The 24,003-nt window shown below is 38.1% G+C and overlaps 1 protein-coding gene across 6 annotated transcripts; it reads right to left on the bottom strand.

The window, feature by feature from the left end:
- Positions 1–23,561, bottom strand: TGFBR1 (transforming growth factor beta receptor 1). 6 transcript variants are annotated; one of them, XM_062498405.1, is made up of 8 exons: positions 22,997–23,561; positions 22,370–22,612; positions 16,232–16,462; positions 9,103–9,270; positions 8,441–8,597; positions 2,252–2,376; positions 1,476–1,606; positions 1–126 (listed from the first exon to the last, which is right to left on the bottom strand). In XM_062498405.1, the coding sequence occupies exons 1-8, from the start codon at positions 23,298–23,300 to the stop codon at positions 1–3; spliced, it is 1,485 nt and encodes a 494-aa protein (XP_062354389.1). In that variant the 5' UTR covers positions 23,301–23,561. The 6 variants fall into 6 exon arrangements, with proteins under 6 accessions (XP_062354389.1, XP_062354382.1, XP_062354397.1 ...); XM_062498398.1 differs by having other exon boundaries at positions 22,370–22,600; positions 22,997–23,219; XM_062498413.1 differs by lacking the exon at positions 9,103–9,270.
- Between the last annotated feature and the right edge of the window lie 442 nt (positions 23,562–24,003).

Genomic DNA, 24,003 nt, shown 5'->3' with positions numbered 1-24,003 from the left:
TTACATCTTGATCCCCTCCTGCTGACTCAGTTGTGATAATGTTTTCTTAATGCGCAAAGCTGTCAGCCGAGCTGCTCCGTTGGCATACCAGCATTCCCGCATAATTTTTGCCATCACTCGTAATGCCTGCAAAGGAAACACAAGTCGTCATATGCATTGCTGTTCCAGCATAGCCCATGTAACTGCTGCTCTCCATTAGCCTCTTCAGGCATTTTTGAAGTCCACTACTACATGGGAGAGTGTGCTATTAAAAAAAAAAAAAATCATCTTACTTCATTTACAGAAAGTAAAACTCTCTAAGCACTGCAGAGCAAACCTGATAATTTTCAGTAGACCTTTGGCCCATGAAAAAATATTTTAATGAAAAATTAGTAGCTTGTCTGTAACTGTTTTCTGAATTTTCACACCAGGCAAAAATACACTCTTTTTGATTGTACCTGCAGTTAAGGAGTCACTTCAATGCATAGCAATTAAGTTCATGAGCTGTCTTCCTCAAATTGAAACTCCGCAAGGATTCTAAAAATTTTGGAAGTCTTTCTATCCTTCAAACAGCCATTCTTTGAAATCTGAGTGCTTCTTGCGTGTTGTTTGTAACAAAGCAATTATCAAAAATAGCAGATTAAATAAAGTAACAGCTCTACATTCCAAAATACCACAAAAGCTGTATTACATTAGTCATTTCAATCCCCATAGCTTCCTGTCTCCCAGTTTGTTGGTGCATTCATCACCTTTCTCTCCTTCCTGTGCACTCTTGCCTGACTCCTATCTCAAACCACGCATTCATTCCACACATGCCGCAACCCAGGTTCCCTCAGCTATCTAAAGCACCTCATGCTTATCAGTACTTCATTGCTCCTGCAGCCCACTGCAGCTGTTCCTGCACTGATTGTAGCCCTCAATGGGCACCCAGAGCAATGCTGTGGAATATTCCCTCTGACCAGTTTGGGTCAGCTGTCCCAGCTCTGCTCTCTCTCATGCTCTTGTCCACCCCTAACCTACTTGAGAAATGGAGAATGCCTTGGATCTGAGCAAGCACTGTCCAGCAACAGCTAAACTGTCAGCTGCTATCAGACTGTTTTGGTCACAAATCCAAAATGCAGCATCGTGCAACCTACTATGAAGGACACTGATTCAGTTCCAGCCAGACACAGTACAATTTATTTACAATGGTGCTCCCTGCATAATGTAATTCAGACTAGCTCTAATTTACATTATCATCATCTGTGCTTCGCAGGAAGGGATCCTAGAATCATCCAGGCAGTGTTAGTTATTAACTTTATGAAATCACATTTAAATAGTTATGTGTAACCAAGGAACAATGCTTTTAATAAAACCATAAGGATTAGAATGAAATTAATTAAGTTCTCCCTAAAAGCAGCTCTTCTCCCTTGAGCAATAAGCATGATTTTTAAGCCACTGAAATCACTAAAAGCTCTAGTGTCCATTAAAGCAGCTTTAGCAAGGTTAGTTAATACCTCACAGCTCTGCCATCTGTTTGGAATATTGGGCCTTAACTTCTGTTCACACACAACTTTCCTCATTTCTTCAACAGAAGGGTCTGAAGGAACGAGGTCATAGTATGGCAACTGGTAATCTTCATGGATTCCTGTAACAGGTTGAAAATAGCTTTATTTTAGCTAACACTGGATTACATATTCTTCACTTTTTACTGTCTTCCTTATCAGTACCCTACCAGTTTTTGCTTTTAATTAAAAAAAAAAAAAAAATCACATCACAATGACTGACAAATCAATAAACAAAAACCCTTAACCATACCTTAGGAGTGTTTACATTACCCTTGAAGGATCAAGAACTTATAAAATTGGAAGAAATATAAGCTACATCAAATCTTTCATATGCTATACTAAAATCATGCTGCTTCAGAGCACACGATTTATAACAGCATGCCTCATTTTAAATAAGGCATAGATTTATCTGAACACACTACAGCCAGGTCTTGTGGTGTTCGCCCCCCGCTCAAAATTCTATCCTTTTCTCCCCTCTATGTAAATATTTAGAAAAAAAAATTAAAATAGACAAGAATATTTCCTATTTTCTTCAACAAGTATGGTTTGTCAATCTAAAAAGAGGTTGAATAGACCAGTTATCCTTTATAGGATTAACAATTAGAAAGTCTGAGATAAACTGGCTATTACTTCGCACTGTCTTTTGAGCAAACTCTTTTCAGAAACTGAAGAATTTTAACTTAAAATTCCTTAATATGTCCCACTTTGTAAAGATTGCCACGTACCACCAATTGAACACCGCCGAGCTATTTCCCAAAACACTAATCCCATTGCATAGATGTCTGCTCGTTTGAACGACTCAAAATGTTTCATATTTATGGAATCATCTAAAACTTCAGGAGCCATGTACCTGTGTGGAAAAAAAATAAATTCATAAACACTCAAGAGTAGAAAAAGTTCAGCACTACTGATCAGTTGAAATACCAAAGAATGTATTTTTATGGAAAAGAAAATAAAGAAAAATCTGCTTCATTAAGGTTATCCAATCAGAGACAATTCAATGTAAACGGACAAGTAAATTGAGAGAAACAAACAGAGAAACGGGGAATAAGTAAAATGTGAAATAACAACTAGAGCCGTAAACCTGATAGACAAGGCACAACTAAGACAGTGACAAAGACTGAAAGTCCCCAGTTCCTCACTGACAAGCTATTAAGAAACTCTAGGCATGACTTTATAGAGATGCAGTCTGGATGTTGTGACTGCTAATAAGAGGGAAACAAGAACACCACGAGGATTGAGGATATTGAAGGAAGGCCTGTCCAGCTATGCAATGCTTATCAAGGAATGTTCAGGAGAAAGGGAATAGAAGTGCAGCAACAGATAAAAAAAGGGTAGCAAAAGAACCAGTTCATAAGAAGTTGCCAGTCTGCACATGCTCAGTGTATCCTATTTCATTAAATCCTAACTATTCTGTGCAATCTCACTCTCAAACCCACATGCACATGTTCTCTAAGAACTGTATGTCAGCAGCTGGAGGCAGGCATGAGTCTGTTCAGGTCCACCAGCGGGAGCAGCAACATGGGATGAAGCTGAAACTAGAGAGAAGGAGGCATTCAACGTCAGTAGCTGGAAGGGGATCTACAGGTCCTAGGAGTGCATCTGCAGGTGGTAAGAGCACATATCTGGAGCTACTTTGGAAGGACCACACAGTGGTCATTCTGTGAATGAATTCTGGGCCAGTAACTGTAGTCTGACAGAAGGTGAAGGAAACCCTGCTGCCAGCAACTGGAGCAAGTGAGTGGGTCTGCTTCAGCTATTGAAATAAGACCATGGATCACAGGCTTCATGGTCACAGCTTACATGTACCAGCTAGAGGGGAGAAAGGGGATGAGAAAAACAGCAAGGGTCTCAGCACTAGCTGGAGTGGGAGTCACAGGTTGTAAGGTCTTTGTGCCTGGGTGCCTGCTGCTGGGTTGGACCAGAAGGTTTGCATTTCCCCAACACTGCACAGCTGATGTGCAGGGCTGTAAATTCACAAGCAACCTTCAAGCTGGTCTAGCTAGCACCCAGGGAGCCCAGGCAGGCATATTTGCTAGGGCAAGGGCCCATGCTGATATTTGAGGGAATCCATGCATGTAGGAGTGTGTACAAATACATCAGTTGCTTGCTGCTGTGCATTAACCCAGCTGGGGAGTACAAGATCCATGGAACACAGGAAAGGGCATTAGACACAGCAAGCCTCAGATGGATGGTTGAGGGGCTCATAAACATGCATAGATTTGTGAGGCTGCAGAAAGGAGCATGTACTTTCACTAACGAAGTTCAATCCTGATCAGCTGAAGAGAGGGAAGGAGACTTGGCTGTCTGTAGTTATGTTTTATACAAGTTCTGACAGTGTTCTCTGTGGGTGTTGAAGACAGCACATGGTGCATAGCAATCTGTATAATCAGCCCTGTCAGTACTGTATATGTCTGTGCATGACTGGTTGGATTTCAAGGAAGAAAGCAGCAGCCACATCCATGGGCCTTGGATGAATAGAGCCCCAGCCCTCTGGAACACACCAACTGGGCTCCAGAGGTCAGACAAGAAGCCCCAGCTCCTGTAATCTGACAAATTACAGCTTTAATTTGTAACATCCCCTAACAAGCCTAAAGCAGGAATAGACAAGAAATGCTGGTTAAGAAACCAGTGCTCTTAATTTCTTGAGAACGAAGGCCCATTATCATTGTAGTATCTGATTCTTTGTCATACAGTCTGCAAGTACCACCCTAAACTATGCTTTTCACAACATTAGTAAATCCTTTGTGGATTACAAATTAACAACTGTGCTCATGAATTTGATTTACCCATATTTTCAGCAAGGAGAAAAAAATATAACAAACTTTCCTCTAAGAAACATGGCCTGAAAACCAGTTGTGGCATCCAAGTGATCGTTACCTTGTTTAGTGAGTAAATTTGACAGGGGAACATCAAGCAAAATGTCAGTGTGGACCTTACTGCAAGAGCTACTGACAGCAGCATCCCCACTGGCTGCTAGAACGAATGAATGTTATTTGCTGCATTTAGTCAACATTGGTGGTAGCAGTGCTGTCTCATTCTGATAGGATTCTGGCAGCTAAATCCAGTATGTAATGTTGAGCAGAGTTCAGTGTGCCTCTCCACATCACTGCCCCAGCAGTCTCAAGATGACTTATTAATGAAGCAGGCCAACAGTGGCACCTGGATTTGAAGAGCAGTGTTGACTGGCAAAAGCAACATGTGCAGATTACTGGAGTAGAATACAGTGCCAGGCAACAGCTCTACCTCTGGAACAACCTGAGAAGCCTAGACACAGTATCACTTAATCAACAGCATAGCACGATTTTCTTTTCCAGTACCAGGCATGGTAGGCAGAATACAAGATGCACTACTTAGAAGAAATTTCAGGACTATCATGCCTTTCAGAACTCGCTGAAGACATTACTGTATCTTACAGAAATTACATAGATACAAGGAAGCAAGGGCCATCAAGATAAGTAAAATAATGTAACCAATAGCTGCAAACCTTCTGAACTACCCAGAACTTCAACGAAATTTGCTGAGAGTTCTCCTAAGGCATACAAATTCCTCACAAGTAATAAACACAGCACAAGCAGAGGACAACTAGCTAAAGCTGAATGTAAGGTTTACTTCGACAGTATTTATTAAGCGGAAGTGGACTATTAAGTATTGCTGCAATCCTTGGTATGGACAAGGCTCAAATTGTTCTGGTCCATCCATATAACCAAATGTTTCAGTCAATAATTGTGGCGAATGCTTTAATGCTCTCCAAGGACTCTGCATTACTGGATGCTCTTATGGTACTTTATGTGCTTTACTCTGTAAGTGATTATCTTGGAGGCCAGCAGAAAGAATATTTGATCTATCTTAAGATGACATGACAATAAAAATAGTGATGGACCTTAAAAAAACCAACAAAATAGAAATCCAGCCATGGCACAAGGTGTCAGCCAGAAACACTAAGCAAGTAAAGGAGATTGGATGGTTCACAGAAGTCAAGACAAAGAACAAGGCTTTTAACAGGAAAGACCATAAGAGGCCTGAATGTGGCAAAAAACCCCCTCCCTCCCACATGAGTTCCATTGGCAAATTGACCTCATTGATGGTCTTCCACCAATGCATTTAGATTGGCTTTGGCTTCCATGACACAGAAAGGTGAATGACTGTGGAGAGATTATTGCTGAAACAAGAGAGGCAAAAGGCAAGGATGGTCATGTAGTGAGGGTCAGCAGCTCAGCCATTTCACGACTGTTAAACAAAAGGGAGAGAAGTAGGCATCTCCTTGTCAGCTTATGCGTTGGAAATGCACAGCTTGGGAGAAGCAGCATCTTAGGTGCTGGAGGCAGCAGTAACTCTGACCTTCTGAGCAAGGTCTGCAGCTCAATATCATCCAAGAACGAAAGGGTAAGTCTACAAAGAAGGGTACAAAGTATGTTGAGCATGGTCTTGCCAAACTCTGTGTGCCTGCTGACCTCTTTCTCCCAAAAAAAGTCCAAAAGCTTTACTAGTTGTCCAAAAGCTCAGTACTAGTTGTTTAAATTTCTTGTACAGCATATAGGGAGCTTCATGTCATCAAATAGACCCATAAACAGCATGTTGAGCAGCATCGCCTTTCATCAAGCCTATATTCTTCAAGGTAGAATTCTGCTCACATTTTGTTTAGGTAAACTTCAGAGAAGCAGTCATGGTAAGAATTTGCTGCCAAACTTCTTTTAAAAGACAACCTATTTGAACTCGCAAAAGTAACAGCTGAACCACACTTGTAAAAAAAAATAATAAAATAGGAGAATGAGGGGTTTTTTTACTTGCCTCAGGGAGTGAGAGAGGGATTCTATTTCCTTCTCAGTTTAAAGCTCACGTTCCCTGCTTTATGTTGCAGGCTGAGCTGTGAAAGCACACAGTTCACCCCTCTGGTAAAGCTAAGCCTCTGGACAGAAAAGAAATAAAGTCAGAAAATTCAGTCAGAAAGAAGAATCATCAGTTTGACTCAACACCTTGATCACGCACATAAGAGGAAGTCTGCCTGCTCCCTAGACATACATTTTTTACAACAACTACTAGAAAAATACAGACTTTTCCAGGTCTTCTTGGACTTGTACACAGAGATTCCAGGTGCAGAAGAGGTACCAGCAGTAGCAATCAGTGGGAGTTAAAACTGTCACTGAACAGTAAGAGTTGAACTGTAGTATGAAAACTTAATTAGGTGCAGAGTTACCTAAGAATGCACAAGAGGAAGAGTAAGCCTTTTACAAGAATGAGCAATTTTCAGAGAGGTAGAAATGACTAATGTCTTTAAAAGGGGAAACAGATTTAGCTCTCCTGCTGCCCACTGCAGCAAGCAAGAGCTGCTGCAGCTTTACCCTTGTGAAGAAGCATAAGGCAGATGAACAAGCAATTTAATAATGCCTATGCAAGAAAAGATCTGGCAAGTGGGATCTGCAAACAGCTGAAAGGATGCTTTGTCCAACAACTAGACTAAAGAAAGTAACTGATTTGTACATAATTTTTCTTTGCATGTAGGTGTAGTACAAAATTCAAAATCACACGTGGTATGCACCCTGCACGCAGCTAAATTTGCAACAACAAATTCCCAAGTAAGCCTGCTGTTTACTGGAGAATTTGGGAAGGAGTAATACTCAATATCTTATAATCCCGGAGTCATTCAGAAAATAAATCTTTCTGACCATTTGTGTGGTACTTTTAAAACTGGCAAAGGACTAGTACAGCAGAACTTTAGAAAGAAGGAACTTCAGCAATATAAGTGTCAATTAAACAAATTTTAAGTACATATTCTAAAAGCTTTAGTTAACTGAGCCTTAAAATAGTGTTTAAGGGTTTTTTTTCCCTCCCTTCCAAAAAAGAGACACCTCAAGAGGCATCCTAGTTCACTGTAAAACCCCAATCAACCCCCCACCCCACAGTATCACTTACTAAAGGGATATATTAAAAAAAAGTATTTTTTATATAAAAACTGCAGATTGGACAGCACCACACGATTTCCTCCAACACTGCTAAGACATATGGGCTTAGCTGCCACACATTTCTCTACGAGCAGTGTCCAAACTCCAGTTTGACACAGCACTTAACCTATCAGGCATCAGAACAAAAAGTTGCCTGCATCCAAAGCGCTTGCTGTGGTTCACTGTTAGTGAATAATGTTGGTTCACTGTTAGCTGCTATCTCTGTATGCTGTATAGCTGCATGGATTACTAAGGCAAAATTACTTATAGCTTCCAGTTATTATTGCCTGATGGTTCACCAATGATAAATTACTGACAGTAAGTTTCATTGCACTTGTGCTGACTTACACAGCTCTGAATTCTTCTGAGGTAAAGAAAAACCTGCATTTCCAAATTCAGAAAAAGGTTTTAAGAGAGACTATATTGACTCATCCATTTAAGATTCTATTTATGCATTAGATGACAAAGATGACTCTTAACTTCTTGCATTTCTGTCAAAAATGTAGTTCCAAGACAGCTTGTGTCCAAGACTCTGTGCCTTGTGTGCTCTACCACACAGGCTTCACACTGAAAACCACAGCTTTTTACTGTCACTATCAGTACCCTCTCTTGCAATCCTGATTAGGCTGCAAGTAACATTTCCATGCAACACATGGCAAGACGAAGAAGAAAGGAAGAGCACTGAAGTCTCTAAAATAGTCAGTTCTAAAGTCTCTTAATTGTTTTAATACATACTTGTGCCCTACAATACTTAGAAAGTTTTCAGTATTTTATACATGCCAACATTGAATGTGCTTTTAAGCACCTACCATCTAACTAAAATGTCAGCTGGCAAGGAAGTTCCAAAGAACTCTATCTGCCATTACCTTTTCCTGCTGATTATATGTTTATCAACACAAATTTATAAGGGACAAGAAAAACCAAAGCATTTTATAATAAAAGTTGCCTGACCCATCACATAAATGATTTCACCTTTTTGTTCCCACTCTGTGGTTTGGGGCAATGTCAATTGTGTCTGTAGCTGAATCGTGCCTAACCGCCAATCCCAGGTCTGCAATGCAGCATGTTCCATTCTTTTTCACCAATATGTTTTTTGATTTTAAATCTCTGTGGGCAATTGCTGGTTTACCTGTAAGGGAAAAAAAATAGAAATTGTAAAAAAAAAACCCAAACCAACCTGCTTTTATTCTAAGCCTGGTGCAAAATTTTGCCTGAAGTTACAGGATTCCTCCCTATTCTGATACTTTATGTGCACCAGGGTACCTCCTGAAATCATTCATTGTAGATTGTCTGGCTGATCAGCAAAGTGCCTTTCATGTTTACAGTATTATACCACTCTTGCTCCTTTCCCATTTCCAGAAAGTATTTATTGCACACACATCCTACTCAAAACTCAACTCAGAGTTAAGAAGATGCTACATGCACCCCTACTTGGTGCCTTTTAACAGGTGTTTTGTAGGAAGGACTGTTACATCACAATACCAGAGAAAGGAAGGCAAAAAGCCTTTCAAATTAAGATGTTCTATTCATTTGGAAATCAGAGTAGAGCAAGCTACTTATGTGTCATTAAAAAACAAAACAAAAAAACCCAACCAGTATTATTCACATGACAAGTAAAATAATTTTAAGATTACCTTGTGTGCCAACAATTTCCATGTGCAGATGAGCAAGACCACTGGCAGTGGACAAAGCTAACTTTATCATTCCTTCCACTGTTACTGTATACCTATTCAGGTAATCAAAGAGTGATCCATGCTCATGATAGTCTGACACTAACCACAGCTGAGTCCATGTACCATTGTCTGGAAAATAAAACTGGCATGAATACCACACAAACTACAAATAAACAATATGTTCCACTTTTATAAAATTCCTATGAAGTACAAATTATGGTTTGTAAGTAGCTTCTGTAAATTAGACTCTTAAATGCCTCTGCAAGGGCTGGTGATACCATGGGAGAGTTTCTGAAAAGCTTAGTGAGTATTCTCGTATTTCAACTAAAACACAAATCATAGAAGACTGATGTCACTATAATTCTGAGGTGCATATTCTGTGTGAACTGTTCAGGGTATTAGCCAGGCCTTGCCTTTCTTTAGATTTCCTGCTAGAGAGGGGACAGACACAGGGAACAGTGTTGAATGCATGACACAAAACTAATCTCATTGTTCAGTCTATCACAATATTGTCCAGGTTAACCATTAAAAAGAAAAAACAGGTGTTTCAAACTTCGCTCCCTAATTCCTTCAGTCTTCCCTAATCTATCTGCCCTCAGCCTGGGAGACAATTCCCACAGTGGATTTTTGCTCCTGGAGCAGAATCTTACAAGCAGCAATCAGACACAAAAGTTAAATCCCACCTCTGATGACCTCTACATTGCTGCCCAAAATTGAGGTTTCCAGGAGGTACAAGAGTAAAGAAAGCAAAAAGCACTGAAGAAATCAGTTTGCTGTATGACTTTTGATTGAATTATGACAAACAAGATGGGCCACAATACATTTGTGGATATCCCAAGGCATACAAGTGACATAAGAACTTAATTTTTCACATTATTAAAGCAGAACACCTTTAATTTTAAGCCACAGAAAGAAGACTATCAAAGGAATTCAAGTCAAGAGGGGAGCAAAAGAAGCAGAAATATACCCAGGAAAGAACAATCCTGCCACCAAACAGGTTTTCCAATTTCTTTGTGTTATAAAAGCACCTCTCCTGTGGAAGACTTAAAAAGTGTTTTTATAGAAGAGTCTTTCATCTCTTTAGAAGAGCAGTTATCCCATAAAGAATATCAGCTGAACTCCTACCCTGAATTAAATAGCCCCTATTCTCTCAGAACAAGTGAGAACATTTGGCACAAGTCAAAAAGATGTCTCATTATGTGACAGTCCCTAAAGGTTGCTCAAGAATTAAATATGAAGAAGGTGAAAAAGGGAGGAAAGTTCAGAACTTACTTCCTATCATAAACATACTGAAAAATTTTTACTTTCCAAAGAACACACTTGTCCAGAAAAGCCAGAAGCACAAAATGCCTGCTCCACAGATTGACAGAAGCTACCCTTATAGAAACACTTGTGCTTATCTCTAACTTGACACTTCGGTGGGAGTGGGAAAACTTGCAAACATCCTTTTTCTTTGGATGTTTTTTTAGGAAAGGAAGCTAAAACGTTTTTTAGGAAAGTTTTTAAGGAAGCCAGTGATGCCATATAAAACAAAAAATAAAAAAAACCACCCCACCAAAATTAAAAGGCCTACAAATACCTCAGAGTAGGAAAAAGACTAATATACATTCAAACAATTCCCATAATGGAAAGAGAACTCTGGCATGCTACATTTACAGAATAGTCTCAACTAAGTTGTTTAAATAGGCAAAAAACCCCAACAAAACAACCAACCAAACAAACAAAAAAACCCAAAAAAACAGTCACATACTCCAACCTCTACAAGACTGGTAAAAAGCTACTATTGCTGAAGGAAATCTTTTATCTACAGAAGGGATGTCCAAGTTTTGTTTTTTAAAAAAAATAATTATGGAAATAAAAGACTTTTAAAAACTTTCAATTATTTTCTAGTTAGAGCTGCTGCATCTCTTGCTACTTGGCAATATCCAAGCACAAACTTACAGAACTCAGCATGCTACTAAATGTGACTTTCCAAAGAGAATGATGGTCTCTGAAAAATTAATCCAACAGTATTGGCTTCACTAAACCAGTCTTACAGAACCATTAGAAACAGGTATGAGTTCACAGGTACAGAAAAGATGCTCTTAAATATACATAGTGAAAGAGCTCCAAAGAGCTGCAGAAGTTCCAAGTAAATTAAACTTATCACAGGAGAATATTTTCTTCACTCAGTTTTATTCTACTGCTTCATCAGTTATGACCCTACATTGCCTGAAATAATCCTCTCCTGGGCATTAACATCACACACACTTATTGCTTGGTCCTGTAATTTCTTCTCCTGCTTCTTAGGAGTGGAATACCTCAGCAAGTGTCTGTACTAGACACCTAGTCCTAAGGAGGGAAATAAAACTAATTTTAATTAGTCTGCCAGACCTATTGTGTTTATACAGCTCTATAAGAGATGTCAGTTTCTGAAGGATTATCACAGTTTTGATTCAAGACTATGGTGACCTTGCATAATGTTCTCCCCCTCTTACCACTAAGAGGGGAATATGCTGCTGGTTACAGACCCATTCAGTTTTATCTTGTGTATTATCTGCAAGTTTTAATACTTAAGCTTGACCTTCCTTCCATAGAAAAAAAAATATAAGCTGGGCTTACCATCCAGTCCGAGAAGAACCATGACTCTTTTCTATCATATGCCACTATTTGTGACCTTTCAACCATATTTTAAGAAGGGACAGTGCTACATCCAAACCTACATGAATAATATTAATTACTGGCAAGCTGAAATGCAGCAACAGGACCAGTGTTCAGCTATGAGAAGGGACCTGCTAAGTCTTTCTTGCCTTGATATATTTGACACGCTATACATTTGTTTAGCACTCAAGCTTATTTTAATGCATTCTGCTTAAAGTCTTACTATTTTGTTGACATTAGTAATAATTAACCTGACCCTGAGTACTTCTGGCTGCACAGTAAGTAGCATCTGCCATGAAGCTTTCAATCACAGGATTTGTGTTATCAGGTAGGAAAAAGTAACTACACTCAATAGTAATTACATACAGTAGCCCAGCTTTCCATGATTAGGTAATCCAATTTAGTTTATATAAACACAATGATCAAGAATCTCAAACAATTCCAGAATAGTCAAAAAACCCACAAAAAAATTAATGTGCATTATTGAAAATATCTTTAAGAGATTATTTATGGCTATTTCAGCTATTTAAAGAGACCTGAAAGTATTTTATACTGCCAAGATCAGTTGGAAGTAAAATATTTTCATTTTTAACTCTAAAAAAATATTCAAATTCTGAGAAAAGCTTTCAGATTTGTTGTCAGGAGACTGATTAGAGTTTGGGTAAAACATTAACTGATGTTCAAGCAAAATCCATCTTAATATAGCTGACTAGTGAGGAAAGGAATTTATACAATTGCTGTATCAAATATATAATCAAGTTTCAATTAAAATCCAATTGACTGGAATCAAGTGATTTTTTTTTTCCACATAAACACTAGCAAAACAAATGTTTTCTGTGGTGTTATGTAGCAAAGTGTTGCAAAGCAGGGATTTAGCCCTTTTTAGCATGCAGATAATGTAATATTGGAAAGAAAAAACAGGAAAAAGCAGCAAAAAATCAGATGCAGATGGGGTCTACTACTAGAAATCTCTTAGAAATGAGATATCCAGGGAGATGGCACTTTTGTCAGTGACTGAAGCATGACTGGTGTCTTGTTAGCATTACAGCTTGACTATCACACTGACACAGTCAACTGACTAAATGATGAAAAGCACTTGAGCTGCGCAGGTTCCTTCTTCTCAGGCTAAAGCCAGAGCTTCAGAAAGAATAAATGGCTGAAACATTACTTCTCAGGAGGCAGGAATTCTACTCATTTCTTTGCAGCATGTTGTTTAACATCACTTTTGGGGATCTATTTATCATGAAAGGTATTCTGACTGAACCAAGCTATCATATAGGGAAGTGCAGCTTTCAGCTTAGGGAAAGGAATGGAGAAGCCAAGGTATTTTAGTGCATGAAGTTATCTGGAAGTGTCCCCCGTATTGTAACTTGCCTACAGGCAAATGCCAGCTAATGCAGAGAAATCTTTAGTACTGTAAGCTGCAGTTGCTGACACCACATTTTTGCTACTAGTACAGATAAGTAGTTCCTGATACACTTCACCTTCAAGTAACTGGGTTAGAAAGAACAAAACAAAAAGCCATGCACAAAACAAATGGTGTGTTTAGATAGTTCAAAACAAGACAAGACATAGCCCTGAAAGTAACTTCCCTGACCTAGCACTATTTGGAAGTTCCACATACTCACTATGCAAAGACCTACCCAGAACACAAAAGTGCTTGTCAGGCAGACCACAACTGCAAGTTAAAATAATTCATTGCTTCTCAGCCCTCAAGCTGCCTTAAATGCAGCACCTATTTCCTAGTAGATTACAGGATGGGGAGCACACAGATTGAACCAGCTCCTGTAGCTTCCTGAACATGATGCAGGTCTGGTGAAGTAGAAGAGAAGAAGAAGAACGTGCTATTAAGGCACATGGACTGTCTAAATAGCGTAGTAGAAAAATGAGTGAAGACAGCAGCTCAATCACAAGCTCTAATCTAAACAAACACACACCCTCCTACCCAAAGGAACCCCTTACACCAATTTTAAACTAAATAGCCAGCCAGAAGGTCCTCAGCAGTTGTGTAAGAGGAAAGGCCTTACTAATGCCTTCAGCAGCAGAAAAAGCTGAAGCATGCCTTGGTTCTACAGCTTTTACTAGTCCCTTTGCCAACCTTAAAATTACTAGTACTCCTGTATCTCTGCAGTCATCGTTGCAGTACCTCGGACACACAGATTCTAGTAGTCTAATGACTTTATGCATTCCAGCTAGGCTGTAGTAACTCCTGAATACATTCAAAAATCAGTGCTACAGAGAAATGGATGCAAACCCTCCACAGATATTACTGCAGTGAACGATTACATAATCTTGCACCACATAAACATTCAGCAGTTAGCACCAGCATCTAAAATGAAGGACTGCTCCTTAAGCCATTGGAGCACTTAGGTGTTCTTAAACCATTGGTCTCTAAAGCCATGCTGTAATACACCTTCTCCTTCCAGAGGACCATGAGAGTACACCTGCTAAACTGGGAGAACGGTGCCCATAACGGTCCCTTTATGTTCTCCTGTTTAATGGGATACAGGTGGCCTGAAGTATTCTAAACAAGAATTGAAGTATTAACCTCCTTCAATATTCAGGACTGAATTCTTAGCCCAGGGAGCAAATAGTGTATACATATTTCCTCACTGACAGAATGTAGAAGGTTATACTATGAATTAGTTCTACACTGATAGGTTAAAAATAACTGAGATTTCTACATCTGCTCACACAGCAATATTGTTAGAGAACACACAGCAATACTGTTACAGTCAAGAACAGTGGCATTTTCAGAACACATTTTTATCTATTTTTTCAAAAGCCAGATATGAACTAGTTCTCAGTAAAGTAGAACAGCCTTGCCATGAAGACCTAATATCTCAAATAATGCCATGACCTATCAGTTAAGGATTTCTTCTTTGCATATAAAGCATATTAACAGAAAAACCAGAAACAATTTCATATCACATCATATTATATTACAAGGAAACTAAAGACCAAGTCAAATGCTATAGCATCTGCAACACAAACCAGCAAGAAAGAAATTACTTTAAAAACCCACCCATTTAGGAAACCTTCCTCATATCTCCTCTTCACAGCAGTCAAATGTATTTTTGAGACAAACTACCTGGAGGTTTCACGCAAAATGAGGCACTGGTATACTTAACCACAAATGGATTTTGTGAAAAGTTACAGCTAAGGTATTGCAATATATCCTTCATGTTTTTAAATGAGAAATAGAAGCTTAAGCTTCTGCAGAGATTTATGACTTGAATGCAGCTGATCTAATTTTAAACCCAGGCTCCAGATACTCCCCTAGTCCAACCAGAGCAAACTCAAGCTTTTGCAGGTGCTGGTAATACCAAATACAATTCTAGGCATGAAAATAAGACAGTTTCTAATGGCAAGCATAGTAAGCTGCAGGAAAAAGTTGCCTAGTATGGTGTTGACCTGCAAGCTCTTGCAGGATAACAAGTTGCACAAACATCTGATAGGAGCAAGTTAACTAAGACAACCTGTTCCTGGAGAAGTGTTCTGCACAATCTCTTGGATTCTGTTCCAGTTTTACAGATATATATATAAACCTGAATTTAATCTAACGGTAATTAAGAATAACTTTACACATACACTTGACCCTCACTAAAACCATTTAGGAATTTCCCACAAAACTGAGACCCCTTTAAAAATTCAGCATGTGCATGAATTGGTTCCTCCCCAATGCAACGGAATTTTCTGTTAATGCTTTGTTCACAAAGAAGTCAAATGCCACTTGTGGTGAAACATGCAATTTCAGATGAAAATAACTGAATGAAACAACATCTTAATATCTTAGCTCCCCTTAATGAAAAAAATTCAAAACTTGGTTTTGTCAGATTCTTGCATCTTTTACTGGAATTGCAGGAAAATTCAAGAAACTTTAATCTGACCAAAATCACAAAGAAATCAAAGTTGAAAAAATGGTTCTTCTTAAAGGCTTATCAGGAGAGCTTCTGTAAGCAGGTATAGTTTTTCACTACTAGAAACAAGTCATTAATTCCATTTTTGCAGACTATTTTCTGATAAATAGACTTCTAAAAGAATAATGTCTCCTAAATCAGCCTTAAGAATAAAACCTCTACCTCCTACTTTATATCAGGACAACAGGATTAGACATGCTCTCTTTCAGTCCCACACATCTATATTTTTAGGCTATGAGGTAATGACAGGTACAAATATTCCGCAGATGTATAGGCTCATAGGATAAGGCATCTCCTTTTTGATACCAAGCATTTTAAACAAATTTAAACAAAGCATATTATTCAGAAAAAAAAGACAAAGTACTTTTTCTCCATTAAACCTGTGAAAACCATGCCAAACCCTGAACTGTTACAGTAACAAAACTATTTTTTGCTACTCTTAAATGGATCCTCACAACTTTTTTTCCTTCATGTACTATCTATTATGACAAGGTGCAGAATCAGCAAAATGAATTCATAGTGTCACCAACCTTTGTTGTCTGCAGCTATAAATCCAAGAATGTTTTCATGGCGTAGCATAACTGTCTGATAAATTTCTGCTTCTCGAAACCATGACCGTTCCTCTCTTGAAGAGAAGATCTTCACAGCAACTTCTTCTCCTCTCCACTTCCCCCGCCAGACTTCTCCAAAGCGACCCTTACCAATGCTTTCTTGAAGTACTATAGTTCTTGCAATTGTTCTTTGCACAAGTAAAGGTAAACCTAAAAAGAAGATTTTATATTAACCTTAAATATCACTCTACAGAATTAGCACTGATCCCACATACTGAATATGAGATCCTATTTCTATTAGGGTATTTCTCTTAGAATACACTTACTCTCTAAGGTTTTAACTGCTTGTTGAGAACTGCTAGCAAGCACATAGATTAGATTCTGCTTTCACCCTTAAAAGGCCAGCTTAACAAATGAAGCACAGCACAAGCTTCCTTTCAGTTAGGAATGTTGTCACTTGCTGATCCATAATGTTTTATTTAAATGAAAAAAGAAGCAATGATGAGGCAGTCAGGACCAGGTTTAGGGGGTGTTTTTGGTTGCTTGTTCATGATAAATGTTTTTTCCTTTATTTTTGGAAAAAGGATCTGCCCATGACTCTCCCGGCAAAGCAGTTTAAGAGCACTTTTGCTACTGATTACTTTACTTGGCTTATCACCAGATAGTCCATTTCTAAGTTAGTTAAACTACACTTATCAGCAACACCGACTGTTGAAAACCCACACTCATGCCCAAGTGTGCCAATAGACTCTTAGTAATCCAGAATCACTGTAAAATAGGAAAATGTCCTTGTAATGTAAGCTTCCTGATTTACAGGCCATTCTTGTGCACCTCACTGCAATCATAATTGAGAAAAATGTTTACATTCATGAAAGTTTTATAGCTTTGAAAGATTTACATGCTTTCAACACAGAGAACCTTTTCAGTATGCTTCAGTAATTTTATACAACAAGCAGCACTGGCATCCCTCAACCAGGCTGGGTTTTTGTTTATTTTAAATCTTTCCTGTTGTAACTCCAGGGCTTGTCACTAGATTGATTCCACACTGATACTACATTGCAGGATGAAAGCATCAGCCAGGTTATCTGCTTACAATAAGCTCTTTTGGGATAGGATTATTTCACTTAAACCAAACACTTTACAAAGTAATCTATTATTCTATAATCGCTGTTCCAATAGCTGACAGAACACCTGCATTTCCTTATGTTATAGAAAATAAATCCCAACTAATAGCTCAGATAATTAATTATTGTCCAACTCTGGACATTCTTTGCTAACAGCAGCACTAGAATGATACATGATGTGGTTGGCAGCATTGTCATGCTTGTGCCTCAGTCTGAGAAGAGGAAACAAAACACTGCAGTGTTCAGAAGAGCTCCTCAAAAATTCTAGACCTACAGGAATTTTCTGCATGGTCTATGCTGAAAACATACCTACATGAAGGCAGGAAAGAAAAAAATATACACCATACCAGCAATTTTATCACTATCAGGTGCTGTAATAATTTCTACTGAGAAAGTTAAAACTTTTGCTGTGATAGTCCTCAGGTGAGTTGTGCTGCATGCCCAAATTACAGAGGCTCTTCTGTGAAGCCTAACCTTCATTCTTTATGGATAGACTTTTGAAATGTAGAACGGGCCAGATTAGAACAACCACAGGACCAAACTCAAGCCTGAAAATGTTAAATTTTACTTCACCAGTTAGAGAAAGTCTCTTCCTTAGAATTTATGTACTACTGCAAAAATCTATAATCAAATGTCAAATACAAGCTTATTTTGTGCACCTGAAATGGGTGATAGGCCATACAGCTGTATCAGAAAACTGTTTGTATATTCCCACTGGCAGATACACTTTTCTCAACTTGCTGCACCTTTTATAGATGTCTCTCCTTGTTTAAAATATATGTCCAAGGATAGCAGCTATCCCCTAAACACATACTTACCTCTAAACCTCCTAGACAAAGCATGTCAATTTCACATTACAAACTCCCATTCATTACATTAACACAGCACTGTAGGATAAAACCCCTACTGTGTTCTATCCACTTAGTCCTATATTTATTTTTACAATATTTACAAGATTCAACTCGCTTCTGTTTGTCTGAAACGAATCTCTTACTACTGCTGCTTCCAGAAGATTGGAATCTATATTTATCTTGCATTTGTAGCAATTCATGGCAGACTTTCTGTTGCAACTGAGCAATATCCTCATTTTGCTATAGGAGAAACACAGCCCTGTATCACCAGGAACTTGAGCAAGTGCTGTACTGTAAACCAGATTGCCTGAAAAGCATCTCCCAGCAGACAGCTACAGACTCAGCCTTTCACATGCACATTGGGCACAACTGTACTCCAAGGTCTTGGATACACCTTCTTTTAACTGTGCATGAAGAAAGATGATAGCCAGTTTGCCAAACAGGAGAATAAAAAAATGTGAGCCCATATTGAATTCAACAGCAGCTACGTGTTTGACACCTTGCATTTAGCCATGGTCATCCAATTTATGATGAAGGTTTCAGGAATAATTTTCTTACATCAATAAGTATCCTCAAGCCTTCTGAAAGTCTAACAAAAAAAAAAAGAAAGCTAATTTTCCATATCTTAAGTGTACTTTGATTAGTTTAGTTTATGACTTTCCAATGCATAAGGAGTTTACAACTAAATAGGATAATTCAGGAATTAAGTTCAGGAGCACTACAGTTAGCCAACAAAAGCAGCCACTAGAATTTTGTTACTGTTCACAAGTCTCTGCCCAGAAGATATCCTCTGATAAGTAATTAAAAAAAAAATAAATCCATGAACTGTGAAAAATTTTATTCCCTTCAAGCTTGTGTGAATTGCAAAATAATTTTTAAGGAGCTTTACATTCACTTCAACTGACTCAGCTTTGCATTGATTTCTGTGACCCTTTAGATTTCTAAATAGCTTAAGTTCCTGCTGGAAGTCACCCACCAATACCATCCAAAGTTTCTCCCCCGTTGTAGGCAATTCTTCCTACTCCCTTGTAACTAAGTGACTTTGTCATTTATGAGTTAAGACAGTAACAGATGGGCATCCCCATCTGTCTATACAATATGTAGTTGATATTTAGAGATCTGCATCATGATCTGAAAAATCACTCTCAGCTCCAAGAGACTTGAAATCCCTCTCTTAGAAGCCGTAGCTTCACCAGAATGATCTATTTTAGATATTTCATTAATGCCTTCCACAGAATATCTCCTTATTTCAGGTCTTGTTCGTCATGGAAGAACATGGCAACACTAACGTAAGTCAAGACCGAACAATTAATAGCAGCTTGCTACTCATCATTGCAGCAAATGAATCCTACTCCCTTTTGATCTGAATAGGAAGTTCATTTTTAGAGTTCTGATTATTTCTCTGTTTCATATACTTCTTATCAGAGAATACTGAATTAACAAAATTGGTAGAATCATTTTTACTTTACTAGAGCAGAACATGGCTTTTGGGTCACCAAACTAAACACTTCCTTAGCTGTGCCTCTTGGGTATGGATTTTATTTTTATTTTGTCTGTTCTATACATTTCCATCGTGTTTTGGCAACCTCTTGTCCCAACACCATCCCTTTTAGACAGTTCAATTTCTGACAGGGTTAAGCACTGTTTTAACGAGCAGCTCTGACTTTTCTCTGTTTGGAGACCCTTTTCTCTACCCCTAATTTATTCCATAAAGGTACAGTTTTCTCAACTTGAAATGTGCTGTACCCAAAGTCTAGATTAAAACACATACTTCAATGAGATTCAAATGCTGCAGGCATACTTCAGGACACACAAAAGTTATCAATTCAAATGCTAGGGCACTGTGAATTTGTATAGTCATTGATTGACTAATTTTGAGACAAAGGCACACAAGTCATTGCAAATACACACCCTGCCAACAGTACAGAAAGTTAAGTACCTGAAGCATCTCCTATTTCACTGTCAAAATCGAAGTGAAGTATAGAACACTAAATAAGGCTAATACTTGTCTTAGAAACAGCTGAACAACATGGAACTCACAGCAGCTGAAGTTAAAAGAACCCTTTTAAGGAAACATCCAGCCGCATTTCACAGCCTTTCAAGCATAAAAGCAAATTAATGAAGACGCTTCTTTAGGGATAAGTCAAATTCAACCACATTTGTTTGCTTTATTCCTTGGATGCATTCACCAAGTAGCCAATGCTCAAATACCATAGTAGGTCAGACTCTGGGAGTCTAGACCAGCCTGAGTGCCCTGAATTCAGCTGTGAAAGCTTAGCAACTCCCTAGAATGGTCCTTTTACTTTAAGAGTAATTTGCAAATAGGCAAGGAAACAGTCAGTAGCTTCTATGCATGTGCTCCAGAGAAAGAATCACAGGCTCCTAACTTGGATTCTGTGCTTCTCAAGAGCTTATTTTGAAGGAGTACTCCCAGAGTTTTCAAACAAAAAGAGGTTCAGAATCATCACAGGTAAGAAGGCCAGAAGAAAAATGAAGGAATATTCCTGATAATGAAAAGACCAATTGACAACTAAGTTTGGATTTTGATTAGAAATTTTTTCAGCCTTCCTGAGGAAAAGTCTAGGTCTGCAGGCATTAAGTAGAGAGTTTTACACTTCTAATAGTGCAACAATTACATATATATAATCTTTCAGCATTCCAAGATATATGAATGTCTGACTCCTCCATTATTTGTATCTCTGACTACTGCATACCCCTCCTAGAACAAACGTAACTGGAGGCCTAGTCCTGCATTTGCATTTACCAAGCTCTAGCCCAATATATTGGAAGTTCTATTAATCACTTCTATTATCTTAGTTACTCCTGCTAGTAAATGAGAAAATTTCTACTAACACAAATTACTAAAACTGCAGTTCTAACCAGAGAACTGCCCTTATCAGGATCAAATCTTCTTGGACACACAAAAGCTTTCTCAGCTGAAATATAATGACCTGCACACCTAGTGCAAGCTCACCTTCTTTAGGGAGGATATGACTAAAATGAATTTTTGATCTAGACTTTAAAGATGTTCAGCAAGTTACATTAATTTTATTTGACAAAGCAATGGACTCTAAACAATTTTACCAGTTACTGCCCTTGGGGAAAAAAAACCCACAACCTAGATGCTTGGGTTTTGTTGTTTTAGTTTTTTCTATTTCTGAGAAAATAAAAGATACAGCAGTTGAGATTCAAACACCAGTATTTCTTTGTAGAAAGTGTTCTGAAAGGGCATGGATGTCTCAACACATATGTTTGCAAGCAGTAGTAATAATTTTCAATATTAAATTATTTAAATTTTATATCGTAGAAGGTTGGTAAAAGGTTGAAATACACAATTTGATGTCTCCCTCCTTAACACTGATCAAAGATCAACTAATTTATGCAATGATTTACCTGGCACATCATCCCCTAACAGCACCTATTAAACTACATTTCTATGACACAGACCACCATAATCCTATAAGCAATAAATGGTCAGAGTTACAATAGCAGAGACTATATGCAGTGAACAGACTAATGCCTCATCTTCCCAGAGCAACACTTCTTCAAGTCAGAATTAAAATTAAAAAAACCATGAAACCAAGGGACAGACATTCATCAGACATGGTCTACATAGTGCATCCATTCTATACACAGAAATGGCTATTTGCAATGGAAAAATACCTTCTGTAAGGAAAGACCTGGCTAAAATATTAACTCAGAATTCAGAATATTCTTCATGCACCCATAGCTACATCTATAAATTAAATTTCAATTTAAAGCTAAAAATTACCCTTCACAAAATTATCTGAACAGCACAGAAGACTGCTGCTTAGATAGGCTTTCAGAACAAAATGGTAGATGACAGCCTTATAGAACACAAGACACAATAGATGACTGTGATATTCCCTGCATTATACAATTTACATAAATCAGGCTACTTTGATAAGGAACAGCATCAATGATTAAGTGTTTCTTTTATTTCACTTATTTCTATACACTCAATTTGCACTGATGTAGACTGAATGTACACGGAAGTTGCTACTCTAGTATTTTTTCCAGTTAATTAAAAATTTAGGTAGACTTGTCAATATTTCTAAAAAAACAGATGTCATACAAGGCTCTTAAGCACAGAGCCATTACTACTAGAAGTGCCACATTACCTGACCCAGAACCTGAAGTTGTCATGTCATAAATTAAATCCTTTAAAGTGGTTCCTTCTGATATAAAGGGACGATCCAATGAAGGGTCTTCTTCGCTTGGCACACGATGATGAATTACAGTACGATTATGACAAAGGTATAGAATCAACATCAGTGAAATGCAGACAAAGCAGACAGGTCCAGCAATGACAGCAGCCAGTTCCACAGGTCCTAGGTTAGAAGCTGGTTTTCCTGCAGTAGGGCCTGGGAGTTAAAATAACAATGGTAAAAACATTAATTTACTTTTATTCTACTAAACTTGCAGCATCCCACAGCAATATTCAAATTATTTTAATGCATTTGTTAAAACTTTTGCACAGAAATTATTTTGAGAATCAAAGTAAGTACTACAAAGGACAAAAGAAACGTGCTTATTTGCACTTTTCACGTAAGTCTTCAAAACTGTCTAAATATCCCTATCCTGAAGATTATAACTCTTGTTCAAGTATTATGAAATTGTCTTTATAGAATGTAAGGTGTACTTTAGGCCTTCAAATTTACCTACAACTTCCACTCTTACAGAATTTTGTTTGAAAAAAAATGAAAGAAAAAAGTCAAACAAAAGAGCAAAAATCCCAACCCACTTACCTGGTGTTGGAATTGGAAGTTCTACTTTATTGCAGAGAGGGGTGTTACAGCAATGAGACACAGTATGGACTCCATCTCTGGTGGAAGGGGAACAAACAAATGGCCTGTCTCGGGGAATCAGATCAATTTCTGCTATACACATACTGTTGCGCATTATTTTGTCTGCAGTTCGTGTTACTGAGGCAAAACATACCCCATCTGTCACACACGTAAAGTTGTCTTTTGTACATAGCTGGCAGTAACACTCTAATTCTGTATTGAGAAAAAAAAAAACACACATTAATGTTAGTACTGCTAGCAACATGTTCCGAGTTGAAAAACAATCTGAATGACTAAAGAAATACAAATTCAAAATGCTAGAAGGCCTTCTTGGTTACATAAACACAGGACAGCAAAGCTAAAAACAACAACACTACAAGGCTTTTTAGTGGGATAAAAAAAAATTGGGAGATGAGCAGAAAAAAAGTAAAATTTAGATCTGAAGTCATCTTTCCTTATACAATAATTTATTAAAAAACAAAGGCTAAAATCCTAGCTGTTCCTCCAGGTAAAGCAGCACCACTACAGTTCCTCCTACAAAAGACCAAAACTTTTAGAACTACACTGCATGCGAGTCTGCTACTTTCAAACCAAATACAAATAATGCCTTTTTTTTTTTTTACAATAACTACAGGTACAGCTTGAGTGAGTGACAAATTGGATGCTGTTGGTTACCCAAGATTAATATATTATGCATTACTTGATGGTTTCCATTTTGTGCCAAAAGGGCAAATACCAGCTTAATCCTCATTAAAAACCAAACCCTGCACGAGCCTTTCACAGAAACAGAATGTGGTTTAGACTTGTTATTTATGAAGCCACAGGAAAACACTGTCTTACATTACTCAAAGTGGTGATTTACTAAAGCTATCAGTTGCACTAGTAAAGGAAAGGGCACGGGGAGGAAAGCAGGAACGACAGGCTAATCACCCCCAAGATGATCAGGTTTCATTCTTCACATTGCAGAA

Source organism: Cinclus cinclus, chromosome 1, assembly GCF_963662255.1.
Source record: "Cinclus cinclus chromosome 1, bCinCin1.1, whole genome shotgun sequence".
NCBI lineage: Eukaryota > Metazoa > Chordata > Aves > Passeriformes > Cinclidae > Cinclus > Cinclus cinclus.
Note: the sequence above shows the minus strand (reverse complement) of the source record. Positions and strands in the feature narration are given on the sequence as shown.

What these genes read in the sequence shown, in the direction of transcription:
- TGFBR1 (XM_062498405.1), bottom strand. Translation starts at nt 23,300, where the DNA reads ATGTTGCTAGCAGTACTAACATTAATGTGTGTTTTTTTTTTTCTCAAT. An exon ending in TATAGCTGCAGACAACAAAG is followed by an intron (nt 9,271 to 16,231) that starts GTTGGTGACACT and finishes TTTATTTTCCAG; the next exon opens with ACAATGGTACATGGACTCAG. An exon ending in TCGGCGGTGTTCAATTGGTG is followed by an intron (nt 1,607 to 2,251) that starts GTACGTGGCAAT and finishes AACCTGTTACAG; the next exon opens with GAATCCATGAAGATTACCAG.